This window comes from Fragaria vesca, linkage group LG2 (genome assembly GCF_000184155.1).
Source record: "Fragaria vesca subsp. vesca linkage group LG2, FraVesHawaii_1.0, whole genome shotgun sequence".
Taxonomy (NCBI): domain Eukaryota; kingdom Viridiplantae; phylum Streptophyta; class Magnoliopsida; order Rosales; family Rosaceae; genus Fragaria; species Fragaria vesca.
Window position 1 is genome coordinate 12530119 of NC_020492.1, and position 17293 is coordinate 12547411.

The 17293-nt window shown below is 35.8% G+C and overlaps 1 protein-coding gene across 1 annotated transcript in view; it reads left to right on the top strand.

The window, feature by feature from the left end:
- The window catches only part of LOC101295891 (serine/threonine-protein kinase ATM-like), a 41400-nt gene that overhangs the window by 11135 nt on the left and 12972 nt on the right, over positions 1-17293 (top strand). Inside the window, exons 24-57 of the mRNA XM_004292427.1 lie at positions 5-76; positions 212-376; positions 492-608; positions 1900-2027; positions 2477-2633; positions 2937-2983; positions 3080-3143; positions 3297-3371; positions 3655-3774; positions 4023-4208; positions 5084-5205; positions 5292-5361; positions 5489-5616; positions 6197-6338; positions 6452-6592; positions 6694-6792; positions 6927-6973; positions 7737-7935; positions 8041-8262; positions 8979-9050; positions 9170-9239; positions 9648-9765; positions 9900-10023; positions 10766-10900; positions 11386-11466; positions 11653-11700; positions 11812-11916; positions 12162-12248; positions 12926-13240; positions 13405-13520; positions 13629-13695; positions 14408-14482; positions 16737-16859; positions 17092-17256. Coding sequence (XP_004292475.1) covers positions 5-76; positions 212-376; positions 492-608; positions 1900-2027; positions 2477-2633; positions 2937-2983; positions 3080-3143; positions 3297-3371; positions 3655-3774; positions 4023-4208; positions 5084-5205; positions 5292-5361; positions 5489-5616; positions 6197-6338; positions 6452-6592; positions 6694-6792; positions 6927-6973; positions 7737-7935; positions 8041-8262; positions 8979-9050; positions 9170-9239; positions 9648-9765; positions 9900-10023; positions 10766-10900; positions 11386-11466; positions 11653-11700; positions 11812-11916; positions 12162-12248; positions 12926-13240; positions 13405-13520; positions 13629-13695; positions 14408-14482; positions 16737-16859; positions 17092-17256 — 4002 coding nt within the window. The remainder of the gene's footprint in view (positions 1-4; positions 77-211; positions 377-491; positions 609-1899; positions 2028-2476; positions 2634-2936; positions 2984-3079; positions 3144-3296; positions 3372-3654; positions 3775-4022; positions 4209-5083; positions 5206-5291; positions 5362-5488; positions 5617-6196; positions 6339-6451; positions 6593-6693; positions 6793-6926; positions 6974-7736; positions 7936-8040; positions 8263-8978; positions 9051-9169; positions 9240-9647; positions 9766-9899; positions 10024-10765; positions 10901-11385; positions 11467-11652; positions 11701-11811; positions 11917-12161; positions 12249-12925; positions 13241-13404; positions 13521-13628; positions 13696-14407; positions 14483-16736; positions 16860-17091; positions 17257-17293) is intronic.

Genomic DNA, 17293 nt, shown 5'->3' on the forward strand with positions numbered 1-17293 from the left:
TCAGATCAGGGAAAAAATTATGCTTAGTCTTTGTGAACATCCCTTTTGGTCCTCTGCTGAAAATTTCAACGAAATGGTATGAGAATAAACGGACAATTTACTAAGAACTCATTTTATTTGTGGTTATATAGATATGTATGTATATGAGAGGCTACATAATGGTTTGGTGTCATACTGTTGGATCATACATAGTTACTTGCTTTGTTTGCAGGTCGGTTTATTGACTGAAATGGTTAAGATAAAAGTGAGTCTTAAACTTGATTGTGGTAAGTTATTATCTACCATCCATGTTTTGCTGGGGACACTATCATCCCTCGACACTATCCGGAAAGATAAAGGTTTCACCAACTCTTTAGGTGAAAGGGGACCTGAGCAGGTTAATTCAATACTTGTTCAATTCTATAGGCAAATTGATGTCTTGTGATATCCTTCTAGTTCATGGCTGTTGCAAGAGTCTTTTTTAATTGAAGACTCTTTATCTCTTATTTCAGAGCTTAATGTATCTTCGAGATGCAGTTGCCGAATGTGATTGTCTTGACTGGTTTGGACGTGTTAAGCTCATCGATTGCATATGCAATTTTGTTTTACTCAGCCCTCAAATTGGTCAGGTGATTATTTGCATCAGAAATGAGACTGATTTGAATGATTAAAATCTAGAGCATGAGAAGGAGAAACATTGGCATTTGATAGCAAATACAGAAAACTATGAAGGTTGCAATTCTAGAACTCACGAGAATGAAAATACTGCTATATTGAACTGTGCAATTGTAGGCACCAATATTAATACTCAAATAATAGGTAACCTGATAGCTATCCTTCAAATTTAAACAGGTCAATACCCTATAACTTTCAATTCTTTGCAATACAAGCTGTACGGTTTTCCCTCAAATCTTCTGTCAAGAGCTGATGTGCGGCCCTCACTGATGTGGGCGCCATAGTGACAAAATATCACATAAATTGAGTAAAGAAAATAATAATTTTTGTTAAAATACAAAAATAAAATATGAAATACAACTCTTGGTTTCTAATGGTTTTGTGTTTGCTTTTTCTGATAATAATTACCAGTAGTAGGCAGTTATGGTTACAGACCATTATTTAAATGGTTTTAAATGAAAATTTGTATTTGTTAATGTTTTTGATATTAAATTTGTTTTCTACTATAATTTTCGACATGGGGTTGACATCCCCAAGGTGGTGGAGCCCACATTAGCGATGTCACCATCTAACAGATTCTTCAGTGGAAACTATAATGGCAACTCATTGTGACAGATTAGAAAAAGCATATGGTAGTGAACTATATATTTCGAAAGGACAATATCAGTTTGCATTTAGATGCTAGTTCCCAATATAATAAATAGCCTTTTAGCCATGCATCTGTTGTCCACGTTGTACTTTTCTTTCCTTGTTCCTAGACTTTCATTTGTTTTGAAAATGAAAAATGATATCTCATGGGGAAAGAAATTGAGAACTTGCTGAAATGTTAGAGATGACAAAAAAAAAAAAAAAAGGTGAAAAATGCACTCTTAGATGATGGCTCTACATGCTTTTATGTGTCTTTGGATTTTTGAAGTTTTATGTTTAAATATCTGTTTGAGGTTGCAAAACACGATGAAAATGGTGTCTATTGTTGTTCTACAAAAATGATCATTTTGCTTAAATTTGTTTTTACGAAGAGACATGCAGAGGATTCTATGGCTCCTAGGTATAAGTGTCCATAGACTGTTTTTTTCTCTTGTAATTATTTTTATTTATTGATGTATTCTTGTTATGTAGTAATCTCAAGATTTAGGGTATGAATGAGTATAAATAATTTGGTTTTTTTTTTTTTTTTTTGAGGAACAAATCTAATCGTCTTCTGTTTGCATGTTGATTGGTTGCTGTTGTGGCACTATTTATCAGTCACTGATTGAAAGGTTGTTGACAATGCTTCAAGATCCTGATTATCGAGTTCGGTTCTCCTTGGCTAGAAGGATTGGTGTTCTTTTCCAAACGTGGGATGGACATGAGGAATTATTCCACGATATATGGTGGGTTTTAACTGCATTTAGTTTTTATATCTTGGTGACTATACCTATTTGTAGAGCTTATTTGAATTCTTCATAATAAATCTTGTCTGTCAAGTTCTTATTTTCACATCAATGGTGTACATAGCGTTATGTGTGGTTTATTTACATATTTGTAGTTTTGATGGGCCTGTTTGAGTGTCGACATTTCTTTCCCTGGCTATAACTCAAACATTGTTTATAAGCATATTACAACAGTTACTTAGATTTTATAATTGTTCTGGTTCATATTATTTTTCTTGTTTTTTATTGTGTTGATATTCTTGGTCCTAGACACCCTAGTCGATGATCTACATATGCTTCCCTCAATTTTCTTTTACTGTGTCAATTCATGAGTATTGCTTCTTTACTGTGTAAAATACCACTCTGGTCTGTTTTGCTAATATCTATCTATAATTTTGGTTGTTTCTTAGTTCCAACTTTGGTGTGATGTTGGTGGTTTCCTCGAAAGAAAAACTTGTTACTGCAAACGAGGTCTTAGCTAGTGGTCCACAGCCTCAGCCAACAGTGGAAACTGTCATTATTACTCTCATGCATCTTGCTTTGCAAAGTGAGAAAATTGAGTTGGAGGTATAATGTTAATTTTCTTGTTCAAGTGGCGGTGTTCAACACATACTGATTTTTGTTCTTTATTTTTGCAGAAGAATAGATACTTAATTTTTCCTTGGATAAACTTAATTGAAGAAGTTAATATCAAAATAAGAATATTTACAGCTAGTTTCAATTCAGTAGGAAGCAGATAGTAGTCAGAATTGTTCCAATCCTGTTAATGCTCTCTTACAATGCATGGATAAATTACTGAAAATTGTTACATTGAAAAAGCTGTCTTGATGTGGATTTGTATTAAATTTGAGATCTATGTGATACATACAGGCTATATTCATGATATGTGTGGTTGCTGCTATAGATCCTTGCCACAGGTACAATATTCTGCATTGTCTTGCAATATTTGAGTAGTCACAGTAAGCTTGTGTGATACAATAACGTTATCCATTTTCTTATTCCCTCCATTTCAGGGAATTAATCTTTGTAGTACTTGACAATCTCTCAAGGCAGCTACGCTATTCAAGTAGGTTTAAGGTAGTATATTTAGTTCTCCTTATTTTGTTAGTCTTATTTTGTTCATTATTGGCCTATGGTACTTATTATACTTGATAAATAAAAAATGTTAATGGCATCACCCGGTGTGAAACTATTATAAAATGTTTGAGGTCCTCAATATCTCTTTTGCAGTACTTGGAGGAGCTGTTAGGATCAATTCTCTTTAGCTGGGTTGCTTGTGGTGTAAGCCTTGCTGCACTTGTAGAGGTATTCTGCTTATTTGTCCGCTTATAATTTTCTATATCTTGAAATCTGTCAACGACTTTAAGGTATTGTAGCTTCGGTTTAAGGTATTGTAGCTTAGGTTATTTCAAAAATAAAAAAATTAATGTAGGATGTTGCTAAAAATAGGTGCAATTAGTTTCTTTGTTTGGGCCTTTGGCCCCCTTGTATCCAAAAAAAAAAGAAGGTGCAATTGATACACTGAATCTCTGTAAAGGACAATTTTTCTATGGAATTTCTGATGAGTTGAATTCTTTCTTCTTTGCAGATACGGCAGTTATTTGTATCAGATTCTGAACCTAGTTATTTCATGCAGTATTGTTGCAATTGGCTTCTCCCAGCTCTAGTTTTGCATGGGGATAGCTCCAGTCTCAGCTGGGTTGCTAAAGTAAAATCATATTGAACTCATTTTTTGTTTCTCTAATTTCTTTGGCAACCAATTATTTTCAGCCCTTGAATAATACTTTCATGAATTTATCTGTTGTTGGGACTTGCGATATCAAATATGTTAGCTAATTATTTTCCTGTTTGCGATCCGATTTAATGTATATTTTATTGTTGACTCTGATTTTTGTAGTCCCTATTTTGTATGGATAAGGTGTTTGTTGCTTATATCATATTGTTGTTTTAATCCAGATTGCTTGTCAACCTCCGGCAGTTCTGGTGAAAAATCACTTTGTGCAGATCTTCTCTGTTTGTATGGGATTGCATTGTAGCAGGAGGACTGGGTGGGAAAAGGGAGCAGATGTGCTTCAGAATTCTATTTTATATCTTGCTCAGATATCTGAGAATGAACGGGACATACTCATCAAGAAACATATGGTTTGCTACTAAATTTATATTCAATTATCTAGGTCTGAAGTTTGATAGCAGTTCATGAAATTTAATTTTACTTTTCAAATTCGTGTTGATGAACTCATTACCTCTGTATGTGCATTGCATTTTCTTAATTCAGGCTATGGTAGCTGTCTTTTTAGCATGTGTCCGTGATCACAATTATGATTATGCTCTCCTATACCCGATGTTGATTAGTGTCGATGTGCAGTCTTGCTTGTTCAGATTTAGATTATTAATCATGGGCAGTTAGATATTACAGAAAAATTAAAGTCCAATTTCGCATAGTCTAACTTTTGGATTTCCGCCATATAAAAAGTAAAAATAAGTATATATCTTGTTGAGAGTATATACATCCCACATGGGAAAAATGGGACTTTGTTTATGGGTTTATAAGGGGTTGAGCCACTTTATCTAATGCCAACTGGTTTTGGATGTGAACTGCAGATTACTTTATAATATCTTTCGGTTCCCAAATGGTTTCTCATTAGTGCTCAAATTGCACATGCATCAGAGCTTGGAACTCATCCACGTGTCATTCCCATATCGGCATCATATGCCCCGTGCATATTATAATTCATCTGTACATCGGCATCATATGCCCCTTGCATATTATAATTCATCTGTATTTTAATTCTGCTTGTCCATATTTCCGAGTGGGTATGTTTAGAAACAAATCCTACATTCGTTTCTGAGTCTGCTTCGATACACGTAAACCCCATGGTTCTATACACAATGCCCAATCTGGGTTTGAGTTGCCTGCTCAATTTAAACACACCACATGTCATAATTTTTGATCATCAGAATTAATAGGATTGCTTTATAATTTTATAACATGTTGCCTTGCCTGTAAAATTTTATAGGTATCCATTGTAAGCCACATTCTGTCTCTTGCATCAGCAGCACCAAACCCTACAGTTCCATTCTTTTCTCGGGATACGATTGCACAGGGAATTCTGACAATTGTTGATGGGTTTTTAGAGACGTGGGTTATTTTCTTAGCTTTCTTTTCATTGTCCTGCTCACCTCTTATAGGATTCTAACATAATATGGTTTCTTGTTCATCTCTAGGGAGGATTATGCTACAACTGTGTGTGTTGTTGACAAGATTAACATTTTTCGCCCGGATAGGGTTTTCATGGTAACAATGCTCTTTTTAAATTAAAAATTTACACAAAAAGCTAAAAGCCTAGAGATTCGTCCTAATTCACTGCTCAGTTGGCATGTTCAATACAATCTGTTAATGAACTGATATTTTGGTTGTGCAGTTTATAGTTGAGATGCATTATAGAATTGCAGCAGCAACCCATCATAGGCATGCATGTCACAGACTGGCTGGAATTGAGGTGCTGATAGATGTCCTTGGGCATAGAGCTGCCATTGCGAGCACTTCCAAGTAAGTGTCTTGTTAGCTAATTGGAACAATGAGTGCTTATGTAATTGTTTTGTGCCCCTATTAATTTGGTGCTGATGCGAGTATATGCCATTATATTTATGAGAGGAAAGGCCTATAGCTAATTATTATTTCTGTTCCGTGAAAATCATTGGAAAAATAATTTTTTATTCCAGCAATAATACTTTCCTTGTTGTAACTACTGTATACCTTTTTTTTTTGTTTGAAACAGATTTGGGTTGCAACACTGACTACCCCTTTTCTTTGTTTACTACAGGAACACAGTTACAATATGAATATAACGATGACACTTTTCGATTTTGAAATTATATCTTATATTAAGAAAAAGAATACGAAAAAAACAACAGGTGGAAATGTGGTTGGGGAATCAAATAGGAAAAAAACAATGTTTTTCTATATAATCATCGTCCTCTTTTCTTTTTCTTGTAATTAAAAAGTAAAATTACTAGAGAAATGTTGAGAAGAGGATTATGTTTTGATCTGCACTTCAAATCTAAATCTTGATATTATTTGATGTTTCAAGAGATCATTATCTGTTTTCATTATTTGATGTGTTGTGCAGCTATCTTTTCAATCTGATTGGGCAATTCATTGGTTACCTTGATTTACAAGATCAATGCTGTCGTGTCATATCTGTGCTTCTGGGAACTTTTAGAAGTAATCCATCAAGAGAAATTATCAGTGTTTTAGGTGAGCAACTTCAGGTGGGTTGGGTTCATTTGTTAACTTATTATCACTTTCTCTTATTCTGCGTCATCACTTCCCTTCCCTTCAGTAAAAGAAAACAACGTCTCTAAACTCATTTGTCTTCATGCAGTTTTTAGTATCAAAGTTGGTGGCATGTTGCATTCCCTCTGAAACTAAGGGGGAACATTCTGGCTGCAGATCATCTCAAGTTTCATCATTGCTGTTTCAGCTTACTGTCCATGCTGATCCATCCCTTTATGATTACATCAGAGTAGCCTTTCTGACTTCACTGCAATGGAGTTTTACCTCTTGTGAAATTGTCCTGAATTTTTGATTAAATACCCTTTGATTTGTGTATTTTCTTCGTCCTAGGAATTGGAACCATTCCCTGAAATAGAAATCTTTGATGAGATTAGAAAGTTCCATCAGGATTTGTGCCGAGCTTACTCTCCCAGAGATCATCTGCTGAAGGTACATCTGTTTGACTGTTTGAGTTAGTATGTGTAATTAAAATTTGCTTCACACCCTAACAAGTTCGGACTAATCTAATCATATACTGTGCTCTCTCTCTCTCTCTCTCTCTCTCTCTCTCTCTCTCTCTCCAGTTTGTTAGGAGATCCGGTCACCTTCCACCAAGATTACTTCTTTGGAGGTATCTCTCTTTTTTTTTTTAATTCTTTTTAATTTTTTATCAGTTTGATGCTGTAGTTCATCAAACTGGACGTTAAGCTAACATTGCAACGCATTGTCGGTTTTTGAATTAGATTGACAACTTTTTATAAAACTTACAAGATTTTGTTTGAGCTTAATATCTTTTTATCTGTTTTTCATTGTTATTTTTTTTTTTTGAGGGTGTGGGGAGTGAAGCAGTAAACTCACTGCTTGGACAACAGGTATAACAAACTCTAAGTCTTAGGGCTTGAAACATACACACTGAACACTTTGATGATAATTCTTATTCATCAAAACATGCCTTTTACCATTTGGCACTTGCACATATATATACTTGAGAGCAGATAGCTCACATTAACTAGCGTTAAAGACTCTTTAGTACTCTTTAGACCTCCAAAACTGAAGCATAAAAAACTTGATAATGGAAACCTGAAACTTCTAAACTGAAATGGAAATATGAAAAGTCATAAGGCAGAAATTTGAAAGAACAGAAAGCTTAGAGACTTCTAAAATCAGACCCAGATTTCCCTTCAAGCTGCAGAAATTATATCGAGAACAATTAATCAAACCATATTAAAAGAGAATGCCTTTTCCATTTCTTTCGTTCATAAACATTAAAAGGTTTGACTATAATGTCCTCATCAGGGTGCGTGCGTTGCGTTGCGTTAGGATCATAGTTTTACTTTTCTTTTCTTCAATTTCTCGAAGTTGATGAGATGCTCTCTGCTAATATATTCTTGCAGTCTCCAAGCATTGCACAAGAAGCTACTTTTCGGTGAAACATTTCAAATTGAAAAGAATACAGCAGATCTGGTGGAAGACAGATACTGGCATTGCGACGATGAAACTATGAATGCTGTCTGGACTATGGTTCGCATGTCTGGCTCGGAAGATGAAGATGCACATAGCATTAGAGTTTTGGTGTCGGATTTCATATCTAGGGTACTCTGCTAGACATTTGCATTGCAATTATTCTTTTCTTATTCGGCTCGCTAAGCTCTACAATGTATTTGTTTAATCATTATTTTTAATAATAAAAAAATGCAGGTTGGTATTGGGGATCCACATTGTGTTGTTTTCCATCTGCCCGGAAACTCAAGTAACATCCATGTCCGCGAACCTATAAATCAAAGCTCTGCTACGGAAGGCACATTCCTGATTGATAGTGGATTATCTGAAGAACTTCTGGTCGCACTTTTGAAGCTCCTGAAGAAGTACCTGATGGATGATGCTGTTAAAATAGTAGATATGACATCTCAAGCTCTTCGGGTGAGCAAGGAGTCTTTGGAGGCCCTTTTTTCTTTTCCCTCTTTTCCAAATCTGTTGGTCTTCGCACCGCGCCCCCCCCCCCCCACACACACACACACACACACACACCTCCCTCCTAATTTCCTATCTTGGCCAGTTCAGTATATGCGTGGTTACCTGAATTGGTTGTACAATTTCTTAGGCTAGGTTCTTTCCATTCACTGCATAATAGGCAAAAAGTAACTATGGATAATTTACTTGTTGATATTAGCTGTTTTAAATTTAATTGGGACTGGTAAGAAAAGTTGTAGCGTACTGTATTTAAATTCAAAGACTGGGGAAGATATTGAGTTTTGAGAAAATTGAATATCTGTTTTTTTTATTTAATAAGTAGATTTAAGGTATATTTATGGTCCTCAGTACCTGGGGAGTTTATATTCTAGATTGGCAAGGATTATTGTGGGAGTTGAGCCAATTTGTTGCTGTAGCTGTCTTTTTTAGCTGTTTTCTGTGGAGTCATGTCTGCTTCTTATTTTCATTTGTTGTTTACTTCTCTTTTCCCAGTAACAAGCTGTTTCTTTTATTCTTTTTTAGAATGGAAAGAGGAAAACAAGTAATATGCAGTAGTTCTTGATATTGATGTTCATATCGTACTGATGAAGACTTACATCTATTGTCTGCTATTTCACATTTTCGGCTTTACTTGGTATAATCTGATAGATCGTGTGTTATGATAGGGAATTCTTTCAACTCAAAGGGGTCAGACTACTCTCTTGTCATTTGATTCTTATGAGAGATCTCTAATTGAGGTAAAACTATGCTTCTCAAAAGGGTCGAAGCCTTTAATAATGTTTCAATGGTTGTGCCATTATTATGTTTCCACTTTCCACAGTGGAGGAATCATGTAATTCCTCTGCCTATATTGTAGGTTCACTCCAAGGGAGTCAATATTGAGCTGGTTGAAAAGCTCCTTTTGGATCTGGAAATTAAGTTTAAAGGTAAGTAGGAGCTGCTTTCTGTCTAGATGTAAAGGGTGGTATATGTTATTTGACTTATTTCAAGAGTTAAAGTTGGTAGTAGTAGTAGTACTTGGTTGTTTGTTTTTTGCTGCCTGCTTTCCACTTCATGTGCCTTTGTATATCCATGCCCTGCATGCATGCATTTCCATTCTCTCTTTTCTTCATCATGCAATAGTTAGTTATTTCAGCTCTCCTTGTTACATCCAAAGATTCATGATTTAGTTTTACACCTTAATTGAACTTTTTCATTTGATTTTTCAAAATTTGTTTATTTGCCATTTTCTATTTTTGGCGTCTTGTTAATTTTTTTTGGTTTATTTGTGTTTGTGTTAGGTTTTCACTAATGATGTTTGCAACTTGTAATAGTTCTTTTAAATTGCTTTTCAGCTGAAGCAATTCCACTTGAGAAATCTTCTGTATGGGTAACACGTGGCAAAACCTTTGATGCATGGATTTGTCCACTTGTCTACTCACTTATTGGCTTATGCAGTGATGTTATTCTGAGGTATATTCGTTGATTTCCTAGATTATTTAGGAATTCTTTGATTTACAATTATGCATGTTGCCGGGCAAAAACCGCCAAAATGATTTTATTTTGCTTATCAATTTTTTCCTGTTTTCTTATTTGGGTCCTTTCAGATTATGTCAGGATATTGTGTTGATGAAAGCTGAAGTTGCTGAACTTATATTGGCAAGTATTATTGTCAATCTTGCTGGAAAGAAGGACATGGACGTTAATTTCTACAAGTTGATCTCCATGCAGGTTGTATCTTTATTCCTTTATTATCTTTATAGTTGTTCTTCTTCACTTTTAGATTTGCATTCCCTTTTCTTTGCCCTCTACTGTATGTTGGTGGAACCACATACTTCACCCCGAAACACCATACAATGAAATAGAGCCAGTAGGGTCATTTAATTGACTTCTCGGGGCTTCATCTTTAATAGGTTGTCATTGTAATTTGTAAGTGATTGGTAACAGAAAGAGATCATCTATATAGAAGAAAGTAGGGATTTTGATATGTTGAATTCCAATTTCCTGTATGAAAGGTGAACTTTAGATTGCAAGAATCTTTAATTTTTTTGACGTGCTCAGGGTCCGCATAGATTCTGAGATATTGAATAGGCAGTGCATTGGCTATTAGACTTCTTATGTTATTATCCTCTTTATATTTATTTTTATTTTTCTATGATAATAAAACATATTTTACTAAAAAAGAACTTTGACAAATCTACAACGGACAAGCAGTTGATCCAACACGATTAAGTGCATGCTTAAAGTAAAGAATGCCTTACCGCTGTTTATTATGTTTCATCTGTTGTATTGTTCAGAGAACAAGCATTGAAACAAAACGAGTTGGTTCGTATATAAAAGATCATATTCCGTTGATAATGGCTATGTCTACAACTAGCTATATAAAGCTTTGCATGTACATTTCCAGTCTTTTAGGTCTCCTTGTTATGCATAAAGTTTGAGTGTATGACTATCGTCTTTATTACAAATGCAGGTGCAGGAACATGTATTTACAGACTCTAATAAGTTAATCAAGTCAATTCAAGTATGGTTGAATGCCCTCAATGAACTTCGATTGTGTCGTGTAATGGAAAGATCTTTATTGCTGTTGAAGCAAGAAAGCTCTAAGGTGACTATAAGTATTACTTTATAGTCGCTTGCTTCTGATGCTTCTGTTGAAGTTTTCATATATCTGTCTCAGTGGTCTATCTCCTTACTAAAATCTTGTACGTAACAGAAGAAATGGAATGAAAAAAGAAAAAAGAGAAACTATGGTCCTGGTTTTCTTTTGCATGCGAACATGTAAGGAAAGAATATATTAATACAGATACATTGACAGTAGAGGAAAAGATATCCTTATGTTAGAATGATAACTAAGATTTGAGTTTAAGGTAGCTTAAAATTTATATTTGATAGTCCTTGGCCTTGCACTTTCTGTTTCTGCAAATTCTGTATCTGTAGTTAACCTCGTTTCGATTTAGTGTAGATCTCATTTATTTTTTTGATGCAAATTGGCTGCTCATGTCTACTGGTTCTCTTTTATGTTGTCCAAAATAGCTTGTATATACGGCGTATAGTTTCTACTAGTCTGATTATTACTTTTTGGTTTTCCAGAGTGCTAACTCTCGCTCCACCTCTGTAAAGGCTAGAGAATCTGCTGCTGCAACGGGAATGCCGACATCATTATGGGACAAGGTATGTTTTTTCCTACATGATGTTCACAAACATACTGCTATATACAATAGAGCTTCTTTACTGTTTCAAATTATCTATGTTTAAATGGTTTCTAAGTTTAGTTCAAATATTTAATAGCTCAGTTTCAATATGAATGATTGTTTTTGCTTCATTGTTATTTTCCTAATAGTTAGTATTTGTTCGCAGGTTTATTGGCTTTCTATTGATTATCTTGTTGTTGCTAAGTCAGCAGTTGTGAGTTCCAATCATTTCGTACTTCAGTTCTTTTGTCTGATACTTCATTTCGTACCTTCTTTAGCTGGTATTCCTATGACCATGTTTGATAAGAATGTTTATTCATCTAAGGTTTGTGGCTCATACTTTACTGCCGTGATGTATGTGGAGCATTGGTGCGAAGAACATTTCAATAGCCTCACACTGGGTAGCCCCGATTTCTCCCACATCGAAACGGTTAGTTTTGTTCTATACCTAGGGAATCAGAATTAGTTGCAATGATGTGGTGTGCCTTTATGGTACTTTCTTTTTCGTGAGCTGATGTGCTATACTATGGGTGGGCTGTATGGTTTATCTCCATCCCCAGGTGAAAAATATTTGTGGTCTTGTGATTTTATTTCAGCTCTGTGATTATATTGGTTCTTTTAACTGCCTGTGTTTTATTTATCTTTTTCCTGTTTTTTTTAACATCTACTTTTCAGTTGCCATGCCACATTGAAATACTTGTTGCAGCAATTACCCAGATCAATGAACCTGACAGCTTATATGGGATTATCCAGTCACACAAGGTTAGTATATATGTTTGATTTCTTTGTACTGAGTTAATTCATTACTTCCTGCATAGATGGGTTGACACTATGACTTTGGCCATTTGAGTTGATATGAATTCCAAGATAGATGTTTTGGATGTGGTAGTTGAAGTTATCCAAACTGACTTTACTAAAATGATGCTAAATGATGATGGTGCTTTTTTCACAAGGGACCAGTGTGTGGTTAAATAGAACCCAAAAAATGCAGTCCACCTTAATGTTCAACCTACCATAACTATCCTCAAGTCTGTTTGTGTTTGCTCTCCTAATGGGAGTGTGCAGCTGCACTTATCTTCTCTTAGTGAAGCAAAGCAATTTCTAGTGACCAAAGCAATCATGACACATGTAAAAGTGAATATAAGTGCATACAATATGCAAGGATTTTGGTACACCGTAGTTTTGAGGATAACTCCATGGCCACAAGAGGTAAATTATTCTAAATCAGCAAACGGCAAGATTAGAAAAATTTATAAATAAACACCTTGCATTAGTAGGCTAAGTAGAGTGCTAATCTACGTCAGCCATTTCTACATTTTTTTTATTTTATTTTATACTTTTTATCTAATTATTTACCCTTGTCAGATTAGAATCAGGACATGACTATATTCTTACATTAATGTACTTTGTTTCTGGTTTTGTTGTGATGGTACTGAAAGTTGACCTCTCAAATCATTACATTCGAACATGAGGGAAACTGGAGCAAGGCCCTTGAATATTATGATTTGCAAGTACGCTCAGCTGCTATGGTACCAATGTATTTTGGTTCTAGGAATTTGTCACTGGAACAGACTCAAATTGATAATATTTCCAATTCCACACTGGATGATCTGATGAAACAAAGGAAACCATATAAAGGTCTGATCAGATCTTTGCAGCAGACTGGTTGTATGCATGTCCTGGACTTTTATTGTCAAGGATTGACATCTAGAAAGGGACAGCTTCATCAGGATCTGGAGTTTACTGAATTGCAGGTTTTGGTTCTGAAACTTCTTTTTTTTGTCTGTGTGCTGGAGGAAGCATTCTTGATGTTTAAAAGTCCTGATTAACAATGTATTTGACTTCGTGAATCCTGATTTGGAAATGTTATTAGTTTATGTTACAAGGACTTATTTTCTTCAAAATGTTTATATTACAGTATGAAGCTGCTTGGCGTGCAGCGAACTGGGATTTCTCCTTACTCTATGCCGGAGATAATTGTGTTTCATCAACTCTGCACATCAAAGCCAATCATTTTAATGAAAATTTGCATAGGTAACTCATCAAATGAGAAGTTGGGCAACAAAATAAAAATAAAATACACAATTTATTTAGTGTGTAAGCATCCTAAACCATCTTTCTTTCCGCTTGTTGAATACTCAGTTGTTTGAGGGCGCTAAAAGAGGGCGATTTCAGTGAATTTCATAGAAAGCTGAAAGATTCAAAGCAGGTAATGTGCGGCTCCTTTTTGTCTTCACTACAAAGCAGGTAATGTGGGGATCTTGAACTATTTCAAAAGGTATTTTTTGGTACCTACAAATTTCTCTCAAACAGTACTTCATTTATTGCGCCATTACCCAATATAGTAGGTCTGTTAGTTTTTCCCGTTTAAGTCGCCTATATGGCATGGTACCCGCAATGGTACCTGAACTATTGTGAAATGCAACCTATTGTTTTTTTTTTATATATATATTTTTTTTACCTCAAATGGCGCCACAGAATTTGAATTTATGATGGATATGTAAACGGCAGAGATATAATAATTAAATTCATAAGCATATGATCACTATGACTCATAAATAGCTTTTGCTCATAATAATAATATTATGTTTATGAGTTTATTAGTATGTTTTTTTGCGTAATTATATATCCATCATAAGCTAAATTTAGAGGTCATATTTGGAGTATAAAAGTTGATAGGTACCAAAGAATGCCATTCATAATAGTTTGGGTACCTTTTCTTGTATTTACTCAATCTAAACACATGCCACATATGCGACTTTACAGCAAAACTAACGGGCCTACTATATTAGGTAACGGCGCAATTCTTGAAGTACCATTTGAGGTAGAAAATTTCCTAGGTACCAAAACACCTTTCGCAATAGTACGGTACCATTTTGGGTTTTTACTCTATTACTTATGTAATGTCTCATGTTTGTTAGGAGATTGTGTGGTCTGTTTCTCGTGCAAGTGAAGAAAGTACTGAACATATATACTCAGCAATAATAAAACTGCAGGTATGCTACATTCTAAGCACATATTGGGTTTGTTATTAGAATCTAGTCTAGATATCAGTTTGTTATTGTTTTTGTTCTAGATAGATGGAGCCCAAAAGAGAAAAAAAAATTAATAATAACAGAAAACCTCAACCCATAGCTATTACATTGATTGGCCTCAAATGAACTTCCTACCCAAAGAAAAAGGCAAATAAAAAAAAAATGAAATGGAATTGAAAACACATTATATTCAAGGTTTTGAAATCCTGCTTCATGACTCTCTTTGGATAATTAGCCTTCTTTTTATTTGCAAGACATGTACTGAATAGGAGCTATAGGAACAGCTTGTTGGGTTTCCAGCTCATGTGTTTTTCCTAAGATGGTTTTTATGACAAAGTTTACCCGGTAGGTTTAGGTTCCGGCTGATGAATGGTGTTCCAATAAGGAAAGGATATCCTTATTGATGATTAAAGTACCTGTAGTCCTTGTTGATTACAGAGGAGGAGTTGGAAGATATTACTGTACAATGAGATAGAGTTTCTGGAGAGAGAGAGTCCCTCCTTCTCTAGAAATTTTCTCAACCCAATCCATCATTTTGAGATTCACACGACCACAATCCGCTCCACCACCACCACCTCCACCCCCACCATGGCTACTGTCACAAGGTTATAGGTTTTCCCTAAATTTTTCGCCCTTTGTGATGGCGCCAAGCAGCCCTCCCTACTTGACCAGCCAACCCTTTCACTCGATTGCTTAGTACACAGCGGAAGACTTTCAACTAAGTGCTATGCACCTTGAGTGTGCACCCTGCTGCGCATCCTTGCACTGACTTGCCTTGCATTCTTGCGCATGTCGTCGACATATGCGGATTATGCGCGTGCCTCACTTGGGCATGGCACAAGGCTCACACCCTGCCCAAGCATCCTCAACACTAAGGTTGTAACAGCTACCCAGGCTTTATCTAGACCAGATCTGCCCATTCCCAGTCTCCTTTTCTCTCCCTTTCCTTGCCCTCTATTTCTTCCGATTTTCCCTTCTACCCACTCGTTGCTGCCACCTGAAGCTTTTCCTTGACAAGAAAAGCTCTCGTCCCCACCATTCTCATCAACTCTCGATTTCTTCAGCTTGTCACCACAACCCCAGACCCTTTTCGCCTCAACCTTTCATCTACCTTTTAGCACAGAACTTCATCATTTGTTTTTGTTCTCCCTTGATGGATTTGGCATCCGTAAGAGTCCAGATCTGTTCCATACTCTACCACTCCTAAACAAACTTTCACCCGTTGGCGAATTTTTGTTAAATTTACAGAGGGTGCTTCAATTACTTCGGTTACTTGGTTACTTTTGGGCCTGGTTTGTATCTCAATCACGTCGAGCGCGAATTGAATATTCCGGCAGAAGTTCTCGGCAGCTAGAGAAGATGCTATGGAGGCTGCTAGGAAATTTAGGGTTGTATTTTCTGTTTTTCGGGCTTGTCTTGTATTTTAGCCAATCCCACTATGGGTTTTTGTTTGCTTATGCTGGGTCTGTGCTCCTATCGCTGGGCCTAAGTGCCTCTTATTTCTGGGACCTATGTGTCCCCTTTTGCTGGTGTCTTTTGTATCTCTAGTGATTGTATTGTGATGGACCTTTTGGTTTTTCTAATACAATTTACTTTGACCAAAAGAATAAAAATAACAGTGAAGGAGGATGCAATATTGCCTACCACTTATAGGAATAGGATTCCTAATTCGTGAAGAAAGCTGCTATCCTTATGGCTATATGAGGCGGGGTTCTGCTCTGGGTTTATCATCACAGAGATAAAGAGCAAAGTGTGTTCCATTCTCAGGGTTAGAGAGTGAGAGAGGGCAGAGAGGAGAGACTAGGGAGATATGAAGAGAAGAGAGAGTCCATGTTTTCTTATTCTTTCCGGTGTACCCATTATTAATATAGTGGAAGAGTGTTTTCTGCCTGGTACGTAGGCAGCATTTTGCTGAACCACCTTAAATCTATGTTTTTGTGCTTCTATCTTTGTGGTTGTTTCTCTTGGTTTCATGTGCATGTTTGGGTATTTCGACACACTTATTGACTGAATTCACAACAAAGCTTTCCTTCATTTCACAAATTTCAGCTTTCTTTGGATATCTCATTTCCTGTCCAATGGTTTAATTTTTTACTGATTTAAGTTGATTCATTATATATGCCTTGAATACATGTTGAACTGCTACGAAAACCTAAAGCCTTTTATGGCCAAAAAAGAAATCTTCAAAATTTGTACTTTTTGTATCCGTTCGCAGATCCTCTATCATCTTGGCACAGCGTGGGATTTACGTTGGAGATCATCCCAATCTGAGAGTATGAATTTCTATCCACAGATGGAAGAAGTGAATTCGGAACCTCTAATCCCTACCATGGATCAGGTATTATGATAACGGAATGAAGAAATTGAGCATCCTTTCATTTGATGGTGGATGATGAGTACAAGTAGCTATAATTTGAGATGATATAATGTGATATGATATGATATCAAATTATATGTTTAAAAATAATTTCCAATAAATGTCTCAAGGTATGCACGACTAGCTATTGGTCACTTTGTTGACACAAACCTGTCTTTCTGGTTGCCTGACATAACCTTTTGATTTCCATCAGTTATCCTGGCTGAACTTGGATTGGAGCTCCATTTTGGAGCGAACACAGTTACACATGAGTTTATTAGAGCCTTTTATAGCGTTCAGGGGAGTTCTTCTTCAAGTCTTAAATTGTAAGGACTCCATGGTGCAACATCTCCTGCAATCCACACGTACTCTCCGTAAGGTATTATTAGCTATTTTTTTTTTTTTTTTTGTGATTG